The sequence below is a fragment of the Stegostoma tigrinum genome, chromosome 17, assembly GCF_030684315.1.
Source record: "Stegostoma tigrinum isolate sSteTig4 chromosome 17, sSteTig4.hap1, whole genome shotgun sequence".
Lineage (NCBI taxonomy): Eukaryota > Metazoa > Chordata > Chondrichthyes > Orectolobiformes > Stegostomatidae > Stegostoma > Stegostoma tigrinum.
Window position 1 is genome coordinate 1,066,657 of NC_081370.1, and position 22,470 is coordinate 1,089,126.

The 22,470-nt window shown below is 46.7% G+C and overlaps 1 protein-coding gene across 3 annotated transcripts in view; it reads left to right on the plus strand.

Annotated features, from left to right (window-relative positions):
• Positions 1 to 22,470, plus strand: part of dgkza (diacylglycerol kinase, zeta a) — a 616,491-nt gene that overhangs the window by 388,712 nt on the left and 205,309 nt on the right. For all 3 annotated transcript variants that reach the window (XM_059651884.1, XM_059651885.1, XM_059651883.1), the window contains exons 10-17: positions 2,830 to 2,925; positions 4,163 to 4,245; positions 5,973 to 6,033; positions 12,571 to 12,684; positions 13,627 to 13,767; positions 17,898 to 17,976; positions 18,852 to 18,907; positions 20,006 to 20,068. In XM_059651884.1, the coding sequence (XP_059507867.1) occupies positions 2,830 to 2,925; positions 4,163 to 4,245; positions 5,973 to 6,033; positions 12,571 to 12,684; positions 13,627 to 13,767; positions 17,898 to 17,976; positions 18,852 to 18,907; positions 20,006 to 20,068 (693 nt within the window). The remainder of the gene's footprint in view (positions 1 to 2,829; positions 2,926 to 4,162; positions 4,246 to 5,972; positions 6,034 to 12,570; positions 12,685 to 13,626; positions 13,768 to 17,897; positions 17,977 to 18,851; positions 18,908 to 20,005; positions 20,069 to 22,470) is intronic.

The window sequence follows — 22,470 nt, forward strand, 5'->3', positions numbered from 1 at the left end:
AGTCTAGGACTAGATGGTCTAGTCTCAGAATGAGGGATCACACATTTAAGATGGCGATGAGAAATTTCTTCTTTGAGGGTTGTAAATGTCTGGAACTTTTTACCACAAAGGGCTGTTGGAGCTGAACCATTCAGTATATCCGAGGTCGAGATAGATGGGAGAGATTTTTAGTCATTCAGGGAATCCAGATTTCTGGGGGAAATGTAGAAAAGTGGAGCTGTGGTTTATCGGATTATCCATCGGATTATTTAGCTGAAAGATGGAGCAGACTTGATTGGCTGAATGGCCTATTTCTGCTCTTGCCCATCATCTTACGATAAGGCAAAGACTCAGCTCTCAATGTATCCCACTGATGACACAAGGATGTCCAAGCGATATCCAACTTCAGTAGTACTCTTCTCTGCTGTATGAGGAGTAAGTGAAAAATAAGAGGATGGGCCTTGCTGTCATTGTGACCAGCTCCAAACAGCTCCTCTTTCTTGGATTCTGGGATGATGCACGAAATGAGGAAAACTTAGACCGAGAGAAACCACAGTGTGGAAACGCTCTGGAGCACCTTCCTGTTTTACCATAACAACCTGCAAGCTCCCCATGTTCCCCTTTACAAGATTAACATGCATTTCTAAAGGGCTACAAGCCAGAATCACACTAGCTTGGGCCATCTAACTCTGATGAAAGCGTGAATCAATCTGAAACCAGTCCTGTGCTGCAGTTGAGGTCTGCTGCTGTTGATGGCCCACAGCACCTCATAGATGTCAATATTGAGTTGCCAGGTCTGTTTGAAGTCTGTTCTGCCAAGGCTACTTAGCTCTTGGCCTCATTGCAGCCCTGGTTGAAACAAAGCGCTTGTTAGGTGAGAGTGTGGCAACAAGGGGCCCTGGCAAAACTGGAATCAATGGGTATCGGGGAGCAAACTCACTTCTGGTTGGATTCATTCCCGGCTCATAGGGAGATAGTTGTGATTGTGGAACGTCAGTCATCTCAGCTGTAGGACTTCTCTGCAGGTGTTGCTCAGGGTACTGTCCTTGGCCCAATCGTCTTCATTGCTTCAAAAATGACCCTCCCTTCATCATAAGGTCAGAAGTGGGGATGTTTGCCGATGACTACACAATGTTCAGCACCATTCATTACTGAAGCACTCCATATTCTAGTGCAACAACATGTGAAAAATATGCAGGGTTGGGCTGACAAATGGCAAAAAACATTGATGCCACACAGATTCCAGGCCATGAGCATCATCAATAAAAGACAAACTAACCTCTGCTTTTGACATTCAATTGTGTTACCCTCACAGAATGTCCCACTATCAACATCCTGCGGGTTACCATTGACCAGAAACTCAACTGGACTCAACAGATAAATGCAGAGACTAGGAATACTGCAGCAAGTAACTCACTTCCTGACTCTCCAAAGACTGTCCACTATCTACAAGGCACAAGTCAGCAGTGTGATGGAATACTCCCCACTTGCCTGATCAAGTGCAGTTCCAACGACATTCGAGAAGCTTGATACGATCCAGGACAAAGCAGTCCGCTTGATTGGCACTACATCGGGAAACATTCACTCCCTCACCACTGATGCTCAGCATCAGCAGTGTGTCCTATCTACAAGATGCACTGCAGAAATTCACCAAAGACCCTCAGATAGCATCTTCCAAACCGGTGCTTGCTTCCATCTACAAGGACAAGGACAGCAGAAATATGGGAACACCGCCACCTGCAAGTTCCTCTCCAAGCCACTCATCATCCTGACTTGGAAATATAATGCTGTTCCTTCATTGTCAGTGGCAGTGGGTCAAAATCCTGGAATTCCCTCCCTAATGGCATTGTGGGTCAACCCACAGCAGGTGGACTGCAGCAGTTCAAAAAGGCAGCCCATCACCACCTTCTCAAGGGGCAACTAGGGGTGGGCAAGAAACACTGCCCTTGCCAGTAATGCCCACATCTCACGAGTGAATTTAAAAAAAGGTCCTAGAGTACAATTTTAGAAAATTAGTTCAATTGTTTTGCCCTAGAGCTGCTTACAAGAGATTATTGCCTGATGACGTACAAGTAGTTTGAGTAAGTAAATCTTTGTCTCTGTGCATGACTATGTATGTACAAGTCCTTTCAAGTATTTGATGGTGCGCTGGGTCTCCAGTCAGACTCAGTGCTCTTGCCAGATAGTTGTGGTGTGAAGTCCCACTACAGAGAAATGCACATTGTCCGAGCTGACCCTCCGGTGCTGTTTTGAGGGACCATGGCCCTGTTGGAGCGGTTGGGTACCCCCTCAGCGGGATGATAAAGAATGCCTGGAAAGAGCCAGGTGAGTTATCCCCAGTGTCCCAGACAATGCTTATACCTCCATCAACGTTACAATATAGATTAATTGGGTAATATATCATTGCGGTCTGTAGGATGTTAGTATTTCACCTTGCAGCAGCTCATGAAATAAAATACTTAATGGACAGCAAAGTATTTTGGACCATCCCTAAATCCTGACTGAAGATAACAATCCAAATCTATCTTCATCCTTTGTCATGCCCATACCAAAACCCTGGGCATTATCTCTGAGAAATATTTAAACTGAGAACGTACATTTAAACCACAGTTGCGATCTTGCTTTCCCTCACCAATCGAATCACATTTCATGGTCACCTGTTGTGAGATGTTTTGGGGAAGTTGGTTTTCCGTATTGTGCGGTTTCTCAAGCATGGTTACGGGGGTTGCTGCAGGTGCTCCTTTAAAATCTACAGCAAAGCAGCCCAGTATTGTCAGTGCCTTTTTATATTCTGCACTGTGCTTGGAGCAGTTTGTGTTTCTAAACTCGCTGTTTTCCCTTCTCAAACAGGAAGGAAGATGGAGGCCCTTTATCATAAAGCCTATCCCATCCTCACTGATGAAACCGTTGTTGGTTTTTGTAAATCCCAAAAGTGGTGGAAATCAGGTGTGTGTAATCCCATTATTTTATAGAACAGTAATATACAAATGTGGGCAGCTCTTTGCACAGCGACTGTCCTCAAACAGGAGCTAACTGCAAAATGTGTGTTCTTATACCTTGGACTCAATGTTAGGAATAATTGCCTGTCTGTCTGCCTGCCAATCAGTCTGGCTGACCCTATTTCTCCGTCTCTCTCTTTGTTGCTGTCTGTTTGTCCCACTTGCTTTTGCGCTCTCTCTCTCTCTCTCTCTCTCTCTCTCTCTCTCTCTCTCTCTCTCTCTCTCTCTCTCTCTCTCTCTCTCTCTCTCTCTCTCTCTCTCTCTCTCTCTCTCTCTCACACTCTCTCTCTCTCTCTCTCTCTCACTCTCTCTCACACACTCACTCACACACTCACTCACTCACTCACTCTCTCACTCTCTCTCACTCTCACTCTCACTCTCTCTCTCTCTCTCTCTCTCTCTCTCTCTCTCTCTCTCTCTCTCTCTCTCTCTCTCTCTCTCTCTCTCTCTCTCACACACACACTCTCTCTCTCTGTCACACACACACTCTCTCTCTCTCTGTCACACACACACACTCTCTCTCTCTCTCTCTCACACACACTCTCTCTCTCTCTCTCACACACTCACTCTCTCGCACACACTCTCTCAGACTCACACACTCTCTGTCTCACACACACACTCTCACACACACACTCTCACTCTTTCTCTCTCACACACACACACACACACACACACACACACACACACACACACTCTAAAACTCTCTCTCTCTCTCCCTCTCTCTCACACATCACACACTGTCACACCACACACTGTCACACCACACACTGTCACACCACACACTGTCACACCACACACTGTCACACCACACACACACACACACACACACACACACACACACACACACACACACACACACACACACACACACACACACACACACACATTATTTAAGAGAAAAATGTTGCATATCTGTATGGAACCCACTCTGGGTTAGACACACCTATCAGATACCAAGTAACTGGCCCTTGCTCAGTGTATATTAGCTACTGAGGTGCCCATTCACAGCTGCTGAGACAGTTTGCCACAAAGCTGATGTTGCTGGGGCATCGTTCCAAATCTGCAGTGAAAATGTCGAATCAACACAGAGTCTGTGTTTGTGTTACTGCCTACACTCCACACTTGGGCTACGGCAACATTGGCTCTTGATGAGTCTCAGTTACATTGGGTTCATCCTTTCACAGGGAGCCAAGATTATCCAGTCGTTCATGTGGTATCTGAACCCGAGACAAGTGTTCGATATGTGTCAAGGAGGTCCCAAGGAGGCGTAAGTAATGGGTAGCGGCAAATATTCAAGTCAGGAGGATATTCTGTAAACAGTTATGGAAGGAATAGATAAGATAGAAGCCGAAGGTTGTTTCCACTGGTGGGTGGGATGATTACTGGGGGCGTAGCCTCAAAATAAGGGGGAGCAGATTTAATACGGAGTTGAGGGGGAACTTCCCCCAAAGGGTTGTGAATCTGTGGAAATCCCTGCCTGGTGAAGCAGTTGAGGCTCTCTTATTGTTGGGTTTAAGGCAAAGATAGAATTTTGAACACTAAAGGAATTAAAGGGTTATGGTGAGTGTGTGGGTAAGTGGAGTTGAGTCCATGAAAAGATCAGCTATTATGTTACTGAATGGTGGAGCAGGCTCAAGAGGCCAGATGGCCTACTCCTACTGCTGTTCCTTGTGGTCAAATTCCAGGGAGGGTATGGAAAAGAATAACGGCCTGGATCTTCCAGTGGAAAATGGATTTAATTATTATGTATTTGTCCACTATGAAGGTCATGAGGATAGCCAAAATCTGATGGGGTGAGAAGCAACATCTTCAGAGCGTTACCGCATAAGTCTGACCATAGCCAGTTATTCTCAAGGAATGCAGAAATTGTTACAAATGCGGAAATAGGCTAACCTGCGTCAGTATTGAAACAGCTCGAATATGATTTTTGACTTTAATAAGAAGTGACTGTGATAAAGTTAAATTTTTATCCTTTCAGTGGAATTAGATTGAGATGTTTGCCTCCGAATCAGGCCACCACAAGAATATGGAATGGGACTTAGCTGGGATTTTAAAATTTTGTATAGGGAGATATATACTGGCTGGACTTCTCTGTATAGGCTTCTAACGCTGACCCCTCTTACAGACCTGAGTGAGATCCTCTACAGTTATGTGGGAGTTTTCTTTGAGTGGATGTAATAAACCTACATTGTTAGGGACTGGAACAAACAGAACTTTACTCTGCATCTGGCCCTGCACATGAGCCAACACTAAAGCTAGATAAAACATTTGATGCATCTCTGCTGATATCCCTTGGGCTCGATGCTTTATAAATTATATATTTGCATTCTTTTGAAGGAGTTTTTCTTCCCATCCTGGAGGATGTAATATTTAGCTCAGTTTCATCTTTGGAGGTCTTATTTAAAGGAAGGTTTTGCAGTCCCCAAGATCCACTTAAACCTGTTGTAAGATGGAGGGCAGAAATTAACTCCCAGATATGTAAAAGAGTTGGAGAATAGTTATCAGATTAGAATCATGAGCTTTGAGGTAGGATGAAGTGAAGAGGGACCAAGTGTACTCAGGAGCACAATATGAAAGGAAGTGAGTGCAATAAACAAAAGCAGTAGTAGGCCATTCAGCCTCCCAAGCCTGATGTACCATTCAGTGTGGTCATAGCAGGTCTGATTGTGGCCTTACTTTCACTTTCCTGTCTGTGTCCCACCGCCCACTCTGTTGCCCATAACTTCTTTGCTGATCATGAATCTGTCTATCTCAGTATTGAAGTGATTGGCGAATTTCCTATTGGGCTTCACTCTGCTTTAGATGGAGCCCAGGGTTAAGTGCCAGTTCCCAGTGATTTATCTTGTTGTTCTGTAATGAGCAGGCCCTTGTTTTTACAGTCTTGGAATCAAAGAGCTGAGCCTTTGATCACGACATTCTCTAAGACTAAGGAGTTCTGTGTTTCCCCTGAATGTGTCTGTATGGTTTCACAGTTCTAGTTTTGCCTCTCTACAGGTTAGAGCTCTACCGGAAGGTCCAGAACTTACGGATCCTGGCCTGTGGAGGTGATGGCACTGTAAGTGTTCCACTCTATATACTACTCCTGCTCTCAGTCAACTGTGTTGCACTCTCTTGAAAGTTGACTGATGTTTCCTGGGGTTCATTTCAAAACAAAGGCATTGAGGTGATTGTTTAACTCTTGTAATAACGGTGAAGCTCCTGCTGCAATAGGGTGTTTGCCTGCTCTGGTTAAAAGTGAAAAGGTTTGTAGCCATCATTGAGAATGCCCCCCACATTCCCAGTCACCTAATCACTCACAGTTTCAACATGCACTACATCATTCGCTTCACACCCTCAAAGTTCACTCAAAGTCTGGGCAGATATTGACCCCATGCCTCTTTATCATGAACACCGTCTAGTTCACCTACCGCTCTTCCCCGCCCCTGCACGTCTAGAAACAGCTTCTGAATTTCCATCTTTAACCTCACGTGGGCCTGCCACACTGGTGGCTTTGCCTTTCACTGCCTCGGCCTCAAGTTCTGCCCAAACCACCTGTTTCTCCAGTCCTGTCTCCTTCATCACGCTGCTTCTGTATTATTGTCCAAGGCACGATTGCATACTCAATGTCTGCACATCCATGCACACCTTTAGTGTCGGTTTCAGTCATAGCATTTTTGTTGTACTGTGCATCAACACCAAGAATTCTGGAATATCCTGCAGACCCTGTGCTTAAAGATTATGAATGCTATAAGTTTGAGCCACGTGGCCCAGAAGGTTGAATCTTTGACTCCTGGTTTTCAGAAGAAGAGGCAGTCAGCAATGATGCCTGCATGTTTGTCATATGTGTGTACCATGCATTTTTATGCCTGGTGTGTGGGCTAATGCCTGGGGGATGTGCATGTGTGTGGGTTTATGCCTGGGTGAGGTGTGCATGTGGGTGTGTGCCTGGGGGCTCTGTGTTTCAGGGGGGTGGGGGGGTGAGTTGTATATTAGAATTAGTTTTTATTGTCACATGTACTCACGTACAAGGATGCATGAGTACAGTGAAAAGTGTACAAAGTCACCGTTTCCAGTGCCACCTCAGGTACAAAAGTGCCTAGATACAAAATCTTAGATATAAAAGAGAAAAGTAAAGAAATAAAGTTACAAGTTCAGCACTACGGTCCTCCTAGAGCAGAGGAAGAGAGGGAGAGAAAAGCGAGCAGAGCAGTTGAGTCCACTCTGGGCTTCATCTGGAGTCTGGGAGTCCATGCTGGGTGTCACGTCGAGCCTGTGCTCACTCATCTCACTGCTGCCAATGCGGTCTGAGGTCAGGAGGTAAGGAGAAAGGTGAAAAAAAAGGAAAGAGAATAAAATGAAGAAAAGAAATGGATGGAGTGGCGGAGTCCAGCTCAGGAGTCCTACTGTGCTGCCATCTTGGATGCCTGTTGTATGTGGTGCTGTATGTGTTTACGCCTGTTGGTTATGTATGCCTATGCGGCTATGTGTTTATGGAAATGTGTGCCTGTTTGGTTTTGAATCTCTCAATGGGAATCTTGTTGAGGTGTCAGGAATCTCGGCAGCCGGAGAGCAGTGTTAGATCTCCTCCTGCCTCTTCCACCAAATCACGCCAATCAGACAGGGGCTAGCACCAGGCCTTGCCCTCAAACCATGACCCCGGAGCTGGGGGTCACGCCAAGCAGCAGCTGCTGGCCACGGTCAGAGGAGCAGGAGGAGGTGGCTAAGGCTGTTGCTGGGGTCCCAGCATCGCGGATCACCGTGAAAGGAGGTTCCTGGGGTGTGGAGTTGAGGGGGAAATGGTCGGAAGCGGGGCAGGGGCGTGCCTTTCGGTAAGCAGCTCCCTGCCCAATGTTCAGTGCCTGGTGTCGGCAGGATAATGGCCATCTGGAATGCTGTGTGGAGATCAGACTGCCCGCTGCCGAGTGACTGGTCAATTAGTGATCACAGGCCTTCCCACCCAGAACAGGAGAAAACGGCACACTTTGTGTACTTCACCTTTCTGGCTAATTTGAGTTATCTTCCCACCTCCAAGCTAACCCATCCACATGAGCAGAACCCCCCTCAGAGGTGAGGACAGAATTGAGCTGAGTTTAGTGTACCCCCTGCACCTGCATCTGCCAAATGTCACCACCTTCTTGCACGGTGCCAGCTGATAGCTTGTTTTAACACATTCAAATAGTTTACAGGCCACAGGAGCCCCAGTAACCGTGTAAGCTGCCGCTGAAGCTCAGTTGGAGTGTTGAGGTATTGGGACGGTGGCTACTGGGTGCAGCTCCAGGACTACCCGGAAATCCTTGTCTCTTCTCATCTTCCAAAACTAAAGGGTCAGAGTTGGCTGTGACTACAAACTAATTTATAACGTTATCTAAAGCAAGGTGCGGGAGAGGAATGCTAGCTTTGAGACCCAAATACATAAAGGCAACAGCAGATGAAAGCAAAACTCCAAACCACTTCATTACCAGATTCTATGAATCTTTCCATCTAAACTGCATCCCGACTTCCTTGACTTTTCCCAGTAGTAGTGGATGCAGCTTTTATACAAACAAGAGCATGAGGTGGTGCAAGGGGGTCTAGGGAACGAGCCTTGAAACCCTGCTGTGCCCATTATCATGACTGCTGGAGCTGTATGTATAGCCGTGCTCGTATATCCCAGTCTCTGCAAACAGTCGTATGAAAGCACACTGAATAGGCAAGTGTGGATATCTCAAGTAGTGCTCCCGGCTATACCCCACTCCCAATGCGTCAGTACGGTGAGGAATAGAAAAGCCAGGCTGGTGTAACACTCACCAGATCAATACAGGCTAAACACTTCATTGCTCATGCTTAAAGCAAGCTTATGCTGGCTGCTATTCACCTTCATCTGTAGCCTGATGTCGATCCTGTTCCCAAAACATCTTGACCATACAGCTGTTAACTCTGTCAGTGAACCGCAGAATCAGAGATTCCAGACAGGGAGAGAGAACCACCTGGTCAGCACTGTATAAACACACTTCTAGTACACCATCTGATTAATCGAATGTTGACGTATCAAATCCCTGGCAGATTTAGAATTTGCCAAACTGCCTGACGAAAAATCCCAGTGCAGCGTAGAGGGAGTTGGATAGCTCATGAACAATTCGGGAACGTGCAGAAATGCAGCAGGCTGTGGGTGGCTGTGGTCACAAGATGGCAGGACCACACTGCACCCTCAGCTTTTGCTGTTTCCAACAATGTTGGAAGATGCGGATTGGGTTGGAGACTGTTCTGTCAAATCTAACTATTTCAGGCTTCTGCATTTCCACTCATGCTCACAGTTCCCTTTAAAGAGACAATGTCAACTCCCCATCCCATTTAATGAAGGAATCCTGGCTCCAGTTAGAGATGCCGATCCCATTAAAAGCATGTGTGTCCCATCCCTACTCCATATGAAAAGAATGTGAGCAAATTGAAGGATTTGATCAGTCTGTAGTGATTGCAAATGGTAATACTCCTGTACTGTCTCTTTTGATGAACGCGATTGAATCCCTATAGAGAGGTCTTATAGCTGAGATGACTGATCTTCAACAACTACAGCCATCTTTCTGAGTGCCAGGTATGACTCCAACCAGTGGAGAGTCATCCACCAGATTCCCATTGATTCCACACTCAGGTGAATGCAGCTGTAATGTTAAGGACTGATGCTCTCCCCTTGTTTCTGGAATTTAGGTCTTTGCCCATATTGGACCCAATGAGATTGGGAGCTGAGGCGCCCTGATGGAACCCAAACTGACAGCCAGTATTAGTGAAATTATCGCTTGACAGCACTGACAACTAGACCTCCCATTACAATCTGATGGTTGGGAGTAGATTCACGAGTTGGGAAGCAGTCAGATTAGATTGGTCCCTTTTGTTTTGTGGATGGGATAAACATTCCCTCTAAGCTACAGGAATGCATGTGTATAGCCACTCACAGGTTCCCCACACAGCGATCATTGTCGGAATGCCAATCACAGCATTGACCGAGCGTTCTGGTCGTCGCTGCTGCCCATTGTCCTGAGAAATCAGCACAGCCGGAAAGAAAGTTAAAAGGAACGCTGGAGGGGACGTACCTGGGCAATTTTCCACACTGTCAGTCAGATTGGTTGTGGTTCTACTGGAACTGCTGGGCTAGGAACATGGCAAGTCCAGGAGCATGTCTTCAGTACTATTACTGGATTATTGCCAGGGCCCATAGCCTTTGCAGTATTGGCTGAAGACAGATCTCCGGAAGGGGCCGAAATGGATCGTCGCTTCAGTGTCGCTGACTGAAGGTGGCTGGAAATGCTTCAGCTTTGTGTTTTGCAGTGATGTGCTGAGCTCTCCGTTATTGAGGATGGGGATATTTATGAAGTCTTCTCCTCCAGACAGTGATTTATTCATCCACCATTATTTACAACTTGATGTGATGGAACTGCGGAGCTTAAACCTGACCCGAAAATCAGGTGGGATTGCTTAGCTCTGACTAATCGCATGATGCTCCCTGTATTTTGTACACAAGCTTTCAGTGTTGTAGTTTCACCAGGTTGATGCAACATTTTTAGGTATGCCTGGTGCTGCTCCTGGCATGCCCTCCTACACTCTTCGTTGAATGAGGGTTGACCTGTCTGGTTGATAGTAACATTAAAGCTGGGTGTGGGTATTTTGGACCACGAGCTTACACATTTGGTTGAATGTAATTCTGCTGCTGCTGCTGTTTCTCCCACCGTGTAGAATCCAGTTTTGTGTTGCAACATCAGCTCAAAGTCTGACCCGTTTATCACAATGATAATGCCGCACAACACAATGGAGGATATACACAGTGTGAAGCCAGGACTTAGTCTCCACAAGGACTGTGCGCTGGTCACTCTTACCAATACTGTCATGCGCAGATGCATCTGCAGCTGGCAGATTAGTAGGGATGAGGTGAAATATGTTTTTCCCTCCTGTTAGTTCTCTCACCACCTGCTGCAGACCCAGTCCAATAGCTATATCCTTTAGGACCCGATCAGCTCAATCAATAGTACTGCTACCAAGCCACTCTTGGTGGTGGACGTTGAAATCTCCCACCCAGAGTGCCCACTCCATATGGCATTCAACATGGAGGAGTGCCAATTTATCTGCCAAGGGAGGATGGAATGTGCTATTCACATTGGGTTCTTCTTAGTGCCCAATCAGCTTCAGCTGCTTCTTCGATGACCTTCCCTTTGTCATAAGGTTAGAAGTGGGAATGTTGCCTGATGCTTGCAAAACATTCAGCACCATTCACGACTCCTCCAGATAGTATAGCAGCCTGTATCTATATGCAGGAAGCCCTGGACAACATGGGCTGATAAATGATAAGTGTCACTCCACACAAGTGTCAGGCAATGGCCGACTCCAATAAGGGAGAGAATTTAATCATCTCCCCTTAACATTCAATCACCAAATCTGCTACCATTAATGTCCTGGGGTCTGCATTGACCAGAAACTGTACCAAACTAGCCAAATAAATGCGATGGCTACAAGAACAGGTCAGAGATTTGTAGTGGGTAACTCACCACCTGATTTCCCAAAGCCTAGTCATCATCTACAAGGAGTATAGCACTTTTCCATTGGGTTGTATTTTCCATCTGTCCCTCGAGAACCTTCAACATTCACTGCCTTCATCACCAACACTTAGAGCACTGTATACCATCTAGTAGATGTAACTCACCAATCTCCTTAGACAATACCTTCCAAACCACATTGTCTAATCCCTACCAGGACGCAGTGTATGGGAATACCACCAGCTGCAAGTTCCACTCCCAGTCACACCCCATCTTGACTTGTATTTCTGTTCAGTTCAGTGTCACGGAGTCAAAGTATTGGTATTCTATCCCTGTCAGCATTGTGGGAACACTTTCACTGCAAAGCCTGTAGCAGTTCAAGAAGGCAGCTAGTTTACCCCCTCCTTGGGGGTATTTAGAGGTGGGTCATAAATGCTGGCCATGAAGGAAGTTGAGGAAAACATAATTTTACTAAAAATGAGCAGATTGCTTAAAATTGGGAATTAATGGAATACAAGCAGGACGTAAGTCTCTACTTATGAATTCTAAAAGGTTTTAAAGATTATAGAACAAAGCCTGCTAGACGGATCGCGATATGGAGCAGCATTGATCTACTTGCCTTACGGAATAGCCGCAAGGTGTAATGACCTAGCCGCCTTCCTGTGTTCCTATTTACAAAACCACTTTTTTTAAAGAACCTGCCCAGAATTGTTCCATTTGTTAAAGGTGTTAATGACCAAACCATGTCGGCACCCAAAGCTGACTTGTACATCATCAGCTGTATCGGAGACAGTAGGAACTGCAGATGCTGGAGAACCTGAGGTAACAAGGTGTAGAGCTGGATGAGCACAGCAGGCCAAGCAGCATTAGAGGAGCTGGTCCTCTGCTGCTTGATCAGCTGTATCATGTAGCTTAATCTTCACAGATGTCAAGGACGGGCTTCCACTTCAAATAATCATTGGTGCAGCTATTAACTAAATAGGTGTGGAGTTTGTGAACTTAACCTCAGTGGCAGATAGACACATTTTTCAATCTGATTAACCTACTTGCTGCAGCAGAGGTGCTCCCATATAAACAGCTGACCGTCTTGCCACTTTTCATCTCCTTGTCAGGTGGGATGGATTCTGTCCATTTTGGATCAACTGCAGCTGAACCCCCAGCCTCCTGTGGCGGTGCTTCCTCTGGGAACAGGGAATGATCTCGCAAGAACCCTGAACTGGGGTGGGGTAAGTCAGATGAAGTCGCCCAGAGAGTGAATGACTCATTCCACCGCTTTGTGGGCCTGGGTTGGGACCGATGTATTCCTGGAGATCGATGCCCCGGCGGAACCATTTGCACTGTCCACAATCTGTGGATCATGAGGAGATCCAGTGTTGTCGCTCTATCTGTGAGTTAGGAGTTCACCAGATTTGGTGGATGGCTTTGACTCCTGAACAGCGAGAGAATGCAGCAGACCCTTCAGAGTAATGGATAGTTGACTAGTTCCTTGCTGCTCTTAGCATTCAGAACAAGGCAGGAGGGGGCTGCGAAAAGAGAGAATGAATGGTGGCTGGTTCTTTTCAATGATGTTGTGAAGTGCATTCTGTTGTGCCCCGGGCAGTAAAGGAGTGGAGATCAGTTGTCTTGAGCCATGGTTGGGGCGGGCTGTATGAAATCAGTGCAGTCAGTCTCTGCGTTGTGAATGGATTCCTTCTGGAGCCCTTTTGCAAGTCAGTTCATATGCAAGATGTAACACAGTGCAGGACTGTAAAAAATAGCTGCTCATCAGCGCAAGGAAACTTTACACCCTTGTATGGGATTGCGATGGTAAATCCGAATATTTGTAGGCCAGATATTCGAAAATCAGAGACCTCTTGCGTTCAGTTTTGTTGCTGTCACTGGCAAAGGATATCTGATCGCTTGTATATTGGCCATGGCACGCAACTGACAACTAGTGGCTGATGTAATCACGTTGGTTTGCCTAACCATTCAACAAATTTCTAAGATATAATTAGGATCCAGAGCAATGTGCCAAAACCAAGCCTCAGCAACTTGGATCTGTCACATTGTTGCGCTGAGCTAGTTTTTCCAAATTACACAGTGATCGCTATTGAAGGAAGCAGCACCTGATTGTGAGGGAGCAGGGATGGGAGTTTATTTTAACCCTGGTCTCTTACTCTTGGATTCAGGGATACACGGATGAGCCTGTCTCCAAAATCCTGTCTCACGTGGAAGATGGCAACATTGTGCAGCTGGATCGGTGGAACCTGTATGTGGAGAGAAATGTGAGCGCAGTTCCTGATGAACGCGATGAAACAGCTGCAGAGAAGGTCAGTGTCTGAGATCCTCAGCCCTTTACAGAGATTACCACCATGTGCCATGGAGTACTTGGGATTGGCAAAGAGCTGCTGTTCTTTGCCTTGCCCTCAGTGGGATAGGACATGCTGCCAGTCACTGCAGTGTTTTTTCACTCTTCACCAGAGGGGAGACAGGGTGAGGAGAAGATGGCTCCTGTTGCATCCAGAGCAGTTGGTAGCACTTCCACTCTTGTCACAAATGGGAGTAGAAGGTGGGCTGTAGATTTCGGTAAAAGTTGCAACACCTGTCCACACACCACCTCCATTCAGGGCCCTGAACGCTCCTTCCAGGTGAGACAGAGCTTTATCTGCATCTTCTCCAACCTAGTCTACTGCATCCGGTGCTCCCGATCTGATTGTCTCTACATCAGTGAGACCAAACGTAGACTGGCTGGCCATTTTCGCTGAGCAACTCTGCCTGGTCCGTAACGGCCAACCTAATCTCCCAGCCACTGCCCATTTCAACTCCCCGTCCCACTCCCCCTCCGACATGCCCATCGTCGGCCTCCACCAGTGTTGCGGTGAATCAGAACTCAAATTTGAAGAACAACACCTTATCTTCCGCCTGGGCACTCTCCAGCCTGGAAGACTCAACACTGAGTTCTCTGATTTCAAATAACCTTCCCACCCATCCCCTGGCACCACTTCAAGCCTGACCTCCCTCCCATTCTACCTTCTGACCCTTCCTTCCAGCGATCAACAGGACTCATCCCTCCCATCAACCAACCAGCTCATACCTGCCACCGGTGCCCACCTAATCACTATCATTCTGTTACCCGCCCCCACACCCCCACATCCCGAGCCCTGAAGAAGGGTAATACCTGAAATGTTGACTTTTCCTTTCCTGCAGATGGCTTGCTGTGTTCTTCCAGCTTCCTGTTTGTGTGTCTACCTCTTTAGCCACAGCCATGGCCAACATCTCCCAACTCCTCATGGGACACTTTCAGAAGGATCAGCCTGTTAGTGGTGTTGTGTGACTAGATGCTGGTGTTGCACAGTATAGAATTGTTACATCCCCTCACATATTTTACCTGAGGGATGAGGATTGGTTTTAATGTGCAGATATTGATTGATCAGTAAATCATTGTTCAGAGGAGTTGACCATGATCCAATGGAGAGAACACTTGCTCTTGGGCAGAAGGCTCTGTGTTCAAGTCCCATTGTAGATACTTGGAGAGTGCGCTATCTGTGCTAACACCCCACTGCAGTACTGAAAGAGTGCTGCACTGTTAGACGTACTGATGTGTGTTTGAATAAGACTTTAAACTGAGGCCCAATGTGTCTTTTCAGGTGGATTAAAATGGTCCCTCTGTCAGTCAGTAGGGCTTTCCCTTGTAAACTGGGCAATGTTTCTACCTATTGTTACCTCAATTTTCCAAGACCTGATGTGTTCAATTAAAAGCTGCACCCTAAATGAAAACATACATAATAAAAGTCACTTTCTCATTAGTGTGGGTTATGTTCTTGATCTCCAGTTTTTAATTAAAAACTTAGTTCTGCCTTCAAATTACTGACCCAAAAATCACTTCCTACTCATTGCTGTCACTAACTTACTACTGTTATTGCTCTTTCTTTCCTATTGTTTCTGATTTACTGCTTTTGCTAAATAACTACTCTTTCTAAATTCCTGCTCTCACTTATTACTGAATATTTCTAACTCACTACTGTTACTCACTTAAAAAAACTCCACAGGCAAATCTGCTGTACCCTTGTTTTTCTCTCGTGGCTCCCTGCCATTTCCCTCTGCCACCCGCTCACATCCTCCCTGGCTCACTACCTCTTCTCCCCCCCCCCCCCCCCCCCCCCCCCCCAAAAACCGGCTCACTGCATCTCTTGACTACCTCACTCCCTCTGATTCTCCACTTCCCTCACCCTCTGCTTCTCACTCCCTTTACTTCGCTCTGCCACTGCTAATCACTCTGCCACCTGACCCCTTTGCTTCCTCTGACATGTTCCACTCACTCTCTCCCTCACACAGCCCTCCCCCGGTCCTCAACGCTGCTTCCCTGTTAATGTGGAGTGACAAGAGCGAGGGAAGTAAGAAATAGCAAGCAGGATGGGAGAGGGGAGGGAAGAGGGGAGCAGGGTGTTTCAGGGGTCTGGTGAGGGCAGTGGTGTCACAGGTGAGCAGAGAAAGGAGTGGTGAAGGGAAGGCAGATAGGAGCAGTGACGCGCAAAGAGAGGAGCAGCAAGAAAAGGAAGGCAGTGAGGGTAGAGCAGAGGGGCGAGGAGGATGGCAGAGGGAAACTGATGGGGTGAGAGAGAGAAGCTGCAAGGCAGATGCTGGTGGTTAGGGTGAAAGCCGAGGTGCATAGGGAGTTGGAGGTAGCTGATGGAATGATTTTAATGCAAAAGCAGTAATTTAGTACACATTGAATACACAATGTGAAAACAGGCCACTCAGCCCTCAGCTGGTTTGCTGTTCCACAATAACCTTCTCCCAGCCCCCTCTATCTGAGCCTATCAGCTTAACTTGCTCTTCTTTTCTCTTTGTTTATCTAGCTTCCCCTTCAGAGCACCTGTAGCTATTTGCCTCAACTGCTCCTTTTGAGAGCAAATTCCACATTTATGGACAGACATTTCCCTTGAATTCCCTGTAGATTTGTTAGTTATTATCTAACTTTTATCAGCTCTAGTTTTGGACTAGTGCCACAATTGAAAACACCACCTCTGCATCTAACCTATAAAGGGCAGCAAGGTGGCTCAGTTGTTAGCTCACAGCACCAGTGACCCAAGCTCAATCCCACCCTCGGGTGACTATGCAAATTCCACACAGACATTCTCACCATGTCTGCATCAGTTTTTTCCCCACAGTCCAAAGATGTGCAGGTGGATTAGCCATCCGAAATTGTCCATTTTGTTCAGGGATGTGTAGATTAGGTGGGTTATGAGGGATGGGTCAATGTGGACATGTCGGGCCACACTTTAGAGATTCCATGGCTCTATGAAAAGTTCTGTCATTTTGAAGGATTTTATTAACTCACCTCTCAACCCTTTTTCATCTAGGTGAAATAGTTTCAACCTATTCAGTCTTTTTCTGATGTTACCAACTCTGAGTTCTTGTATCATCCTTGAAATTTTTTTTCAATATCTTGTTCAGTGCCTCTATGTTCTTTTTGTTGTATGGAAACCAGAATTGTACATAATGCTGTTTTTTGGCAATGTTCTCAGGCCTGTCTTCCTCTGTGGATGAGTGGGCAGGTTCAAATTTAGTTTTTTTTTTGTTTTGCTACATAAAGGCAAAAGAAATGAGAATAGGCATGAGGCATCTGTTCCTTTGATCTTATTCTACTGTTTAGTAAGATCAGGGCTGACCAGCGTTCTGAGCTTCACCCTCCCCCACCATTCCCATGTCACTGAATTCTCCACGTATCTGAAAATCAATCTATTGCTTTAATTTTAGATTCCTGATGACCGAGTATTTACATCTTCTCCAGAGATTCACAACCCTTTGAGCGACAAAATGTCTCCTCACAAGCCAAGAGAAGTTGCTGGAAAAGCTCAGGTCTGGCTGTGTCTGTGAAGAAAAAAAATCAGAGTTAACGAACTGTTCTGAGGAAGGGTCACTGAACCCGAAACATTAACTCTGGTTTTTCTTTCCTTCACAGATGCTGCCAGACCTGCTGAGGTTTTCCAGCAACTTATGATTTTGTTCCTGACTTCTAACATCTGCAGTTCTTTTGGTTTTTATTAAAATGTCTCCTTGCGTCAGTTCTCAGTGGCCAACCTCCTTATTCAGGGATTGTGAGCCCTACCAATCTGGTGAACATTTGTCCCTGAAAGGCCAGTGCATTGTCTAGTCTGCAGTGAGTCAGCAGCAGATACAAGAGGGGCTTTCACGTTGGTGCCTTTTAGCTACCACAAACGCGCATCTTATGCACATCTAGCTATGAGTCATCCTTCAGATGAGCCAGTTCCATGCGCTGCACGCATCTGGCCGTGAAAGGCCCCCCCCCCCCCCCGCCGAGTTTGCACATGAGTCAAGCTTGTTGATACGCAAGCTGACAAGTATGGCTTTCGCACTTCCTATCGGAAAACCCAGTGGAAACCGCGGTGCGACTCCTGCTGTTTCATTAGGATGCATTTTGCCTTTCTCTTCACAGCTCCCCCTCGATGTCTTCAACAACTACTTCAGCCTTGGATTTGATGCCCATGTGACTCTGGAGTTTCATGAGTCCCGAGGTATGTGACAATGGAAATTGCTCCTGCAACCGTCAAGGCCAGTTTGTGTTTGCTCCCGCGCTAGTCGCTCACTGCACGTCCTTGTTGCTATCTTAGAGGATCTTCCTTTGGCGAATGGAAGATTTCACTGTAAATGGTGTGGCTGCATTGAAGGGGACTCGCCATCTATTTGGTGTGACTTCAGGCTTGTTTGCGATGAGCATCTGTGTCAGACTACGTTGTGACATGTCACAATGGATTAGCACTCTCCTATCTAGGACCCCAGTTGCCAATGCTCTGAAGTGGTTCATAAAGGAGGCATGTCCATCGCTACCAGCTCAAAGCAACCCGAGCAGTCAAGGGCAGCCTTCACTGCTTTCCCAAGTGTTGTCCCTCAGTAGATTTTGGTGGTTCTTTTGGTTCTTAAACATTGGTGACTTGTTCTATTTTGAGCTCGCTGGCATAAAACAGCAGCAGAAACACCACTACAGAATGGAGCTGAACGCCACCTGGCTCCCAGTAACACTGAGATCCTTATACCTGAATTCCACGTTCTCAAGATAACTTGTCGCTCGTTTAGCACCAAACATTTGCACACCAACATTCTCCTAACTGGCCAATCAAAACTGTGGCTGTCTTCTGAGCCAGAGAGCACTCGCAACATGTGGTTTAAATAGCTGTCAACCTAACACAAAAGATTTAGATGGCCTCGAGCTCGGTACGAAATCAGTTTTGAAACAAGAAGAACGTCTATTTTTAAACCTTGATTGGGGATTGAGAGCTGACAAGGCAGTAAGTGGGGAATGATGGCGAGACTCAATGCTGAGTGACAGGCCGAGTGATTTGTTTTCCAGTTTAATTGAAAACTGACTCTGATACTCAATTTTCTGTTCCAGAGGCCAAGCCAGAGAAATTTAACAGTCGCTTTAGAAACAAAATGTTCTACGCTGGGGTATGTAGCAATACAATTCATGATAAGCCTTTGGCTATTGCTTTTATTTCATAGTTGGAATACGACCGAAACCCAGACTTATTTACCAATGAAACAATTTGCTGCACTGGGTATGTGTGGTAGTGCTCAGCCAAAACCTGGCGTGCTTCCATGATTTAGTTTTAAAATGAAATGATTTACCATCCGTACAGAGTGATGGGAACCCTGTACTTTAGGATGTTAGCATTCCAAAATAGAAATTGGTGAAAACACTTTGAGATTGGGCACCAATAGAGAAGGGGGAGGAGAGAGAGGGGGAGAGAGAGAGAGAGAGAGAGAGAGAGAGAGAGAGAGAGAGACGTTGTTAATCGCCAACTTCTAGACAGAGGTATAGGGCCATAGTTAATGCCTCAAGTTGACATTCTTGGAATAGGATTTTAGAGCTTTCACAGTTTCTGAAGCAAGTGGAAGTGGTGAGACGGGGTGTGCAAGAATGGGATGTGACAAAAAGCAGCAAAAGGGAAAGCCGTGTGAATGGGTGGCATACAGGAGTGACTGAATGACGAAAAAGTTGTGGGGACCAGTTAAAAGGTGATGATCACTGGAGGAAGTGTCAGTGTTTACCGCAGAATATTAAAGTGGGGGCTGGAGAGGAGAAATGGGTAAACTGAGGGAAGATTAAACTTCTGTTGAAGGGCTGCTTATCGAGTGCACATGTATGGTGGTGCCCTGTTCGCTTGTGAAATGTGCCCAGTGTTTGTTCCTTCAGTGTACCAGGTCTGAGGAGTTGGCGTTGGATCCTGGGGAGCAAGGACAAGACAGAAGTGAGACCAGGAAGTGTACTGCATTGAGTCACTTCTTTACTCATTCTCAGCAACTGAAATACTATCATTTCTGGCCTGAGAATGGGGTTCCCTCCCATGTACTTCTGAGATTGGCGTGGACTGTTGACAAGGTGATTCAGGATTGGGAATACCTGATGTTAAAACGTGCTTTATTCATCAAGTTCTGTGATGGGTTTGCCCTCAATTCTTCGGGTGTAACAGTGACTATCCCCACATTTTGTTTCAGTGTTGCTCACCCTGTGTAACTCTGCCACCCTCTCTTTGTGTTCTTCAGACAGCATTTTCAGATTTCCTAATGCGAAGCTCCAAAGACTTAGCCAAACACATCAAGGTGGTGGTAAGTACATATGCATTATCTGGAAATCGTAGTAACTGAGGTTACACATCACGTAGCCCAGGATCGTCCTTCTCTTTGTAGCAGGGCCCCAGTAACTTTCAACATCCTATTCATCCATACCCTGTCAGTAATCTGTCAGGCCTTAATTACAATACAATACAATGTCCAATACAGTACCGTACAATGTCCTCTTATTGCCATGTGTGTTCCATTGTGGGAGTTCAGTGAAAAATGTTTACAATGTCTGCCCTGTAATGGCAACATTTTAGGTGCAAGTACCTTGGTACAGTTCTTGGATACAGTAGCAGGATAAAAGTAGTTACTTGATTACATAGTTGAGAATAATTTTTAAAATAGGAAAAGGTTATGGGGTTAACATTACAGTGCCCTAAGTTAAGGATTGTCCCCTCACACCGGTCTCTGCCCCAGACTTGCTGTCTGTGCGCTGCTCCGGGGGGTGCTTTCCATGTTTAGCGGTGGGACTTCTCCGGGCTTGCGGCCCACGAGTTGTTCCGGGACTCGCTGACCACACTGTTCTGGGGCTCACGGGGTGTACTCCACTCCTCCGCAGGTCTTGGTCAGCTCGCCTTGGGGGGCGTGGTTGGGTTGGTGGTGCAGGTGGGGGAGAAAGGAGAAAAGAGGAAAAAAAACGGAGGGAAAGGAGGTAAAGGACCAAGCCAGCAGAGGGCTCCAACCAGAGCGTCCTACTCTGCCGCCATCTTGCAATGCAGGTTTCATGTACCTAAGTGGTCTGCCACTACCTGTTTTGTGTTCCCTTTGGGCCATTCCTCCCTGTTTTGTGTTCCCTTTGGGCCATTCCTCCCTGTTTTGTGTTCCCTTTGGGCCATTCCTCCCTGTTTTGTGTTCCCTTTGGGCCACGCATCCCTGGCTCGCGTTCCCTTTGGGCCACCCATCCCTGTTTCGTGTTCCCTTTGGGCCGTCCCTCCCTGTCTCACGTTCCTTTTGGGCCGTCCCTCCCTGTGTCACGTTCCCTTTGGGCCGCCCTTCCCTGGCTCGCGTTCCCTTTTGGGCCGTCCCTCCCTGGCTCGCGTTCCCTTTTGGGCCGTCCCTCCCTGGTTGGCATGGGTAAGTTGCATCAAAGGGCCCATTTCCATGCTGTACATCTCCATATCCCATCAAATGATTCAACATCGTATTCAACTTAATTATATCCCTTTATCTTCTGCATTCAAAAGTATGCAAGCCTCATCAGTCCAAATTGTCCTCGTAACTTAATCCTCTTAATGCAGGTATCATACTAGTGAATCCATGGTGTATACTGTCCAGGGGAGGTATAGACATTTTCTAATCATTTGTGCAGACATACTATTATACACCTCTGGACCACGTGAACCCAAACCTGGGCTTCCTAGCATTGAAGTAGGATTACGACCACTGCACCACAAGAGCCCTCACCTAGCTCAGTATAACCTGAGGTGTGTTGGACTGAATGCACATCTCTGGATGGAACCTAAATAGACCACTGTACATTTGCAACACTTTGTATATCATCTTACATGCAACACAAAAGAAGCACATGGCATTATCCTTTGTCTTTCCTTAAAAAACTAGTAGCTAGCTTTTAGCGATTTCTCTGCCTGACTGCTGCATAGTTGGAGCGAACACAGTGTAGAGCTGGAGGGACATAGGCCAGGCAGCATCAGAGGAGCAGGAAAGTTGTTGTTTTGGGTTGGGACCCTTCTTCAGGGGAAAAGGAGGGCCCTGTCCTGAAACGTCAGCTTTTGACCTGTTCCTCCAGCTCCACGCTGTGTTAGGTCTGACTCCAGCATCGGCAATACTTAGTGCCTGTGCGTGGTTGGAGGTGCTGTCTTTTGTATGAGAAGGTCAGTCAGGCCCCAGCTGCCCAATTTGGGTAGACGTAAAATGTCTTCTCCTGTTATCTGAACAAAGAACAGGACAATCATCCCAATCCAATATCTGTCCCATCCAACTTCGCGGAATTTGATGATCAGGCCTTGCTTTTTGGGATTGAGCTGTGTGCAAATTAGCTGCTGTCTTTCCTGCAACAGTAACTACACAGTACTTCATTGGCAGTAAAACGTTTGGGGGCGTTCTGTGGTGGTGAGAGGCACTACATCAAGGAATGGTCAGAGCACAGCAGGAGGCCATTCGACTCATCATGTCCATGCTGAAGGAGTACTGAGAAGAGTGCCACTTGCTCCCCTTCTCCCACAGTCCTGCTCTCTGCCAGACGGAGTGCCCGCGCCTGGGCCCTGGCTCGCCCTGCCGGACGGTGCGCCCAGGCCCTGGCCCGCTCCTACAGACGGTGTGCCTGGGGCCTGGCCCGCTTTGCTACATGAAGTAGATTTTCCTCAAGCCACCGTTTCTCTGTTTGCCACTTATCTTAAATGTGAGCCATCTGATCTCAATCCCCTCTTCAA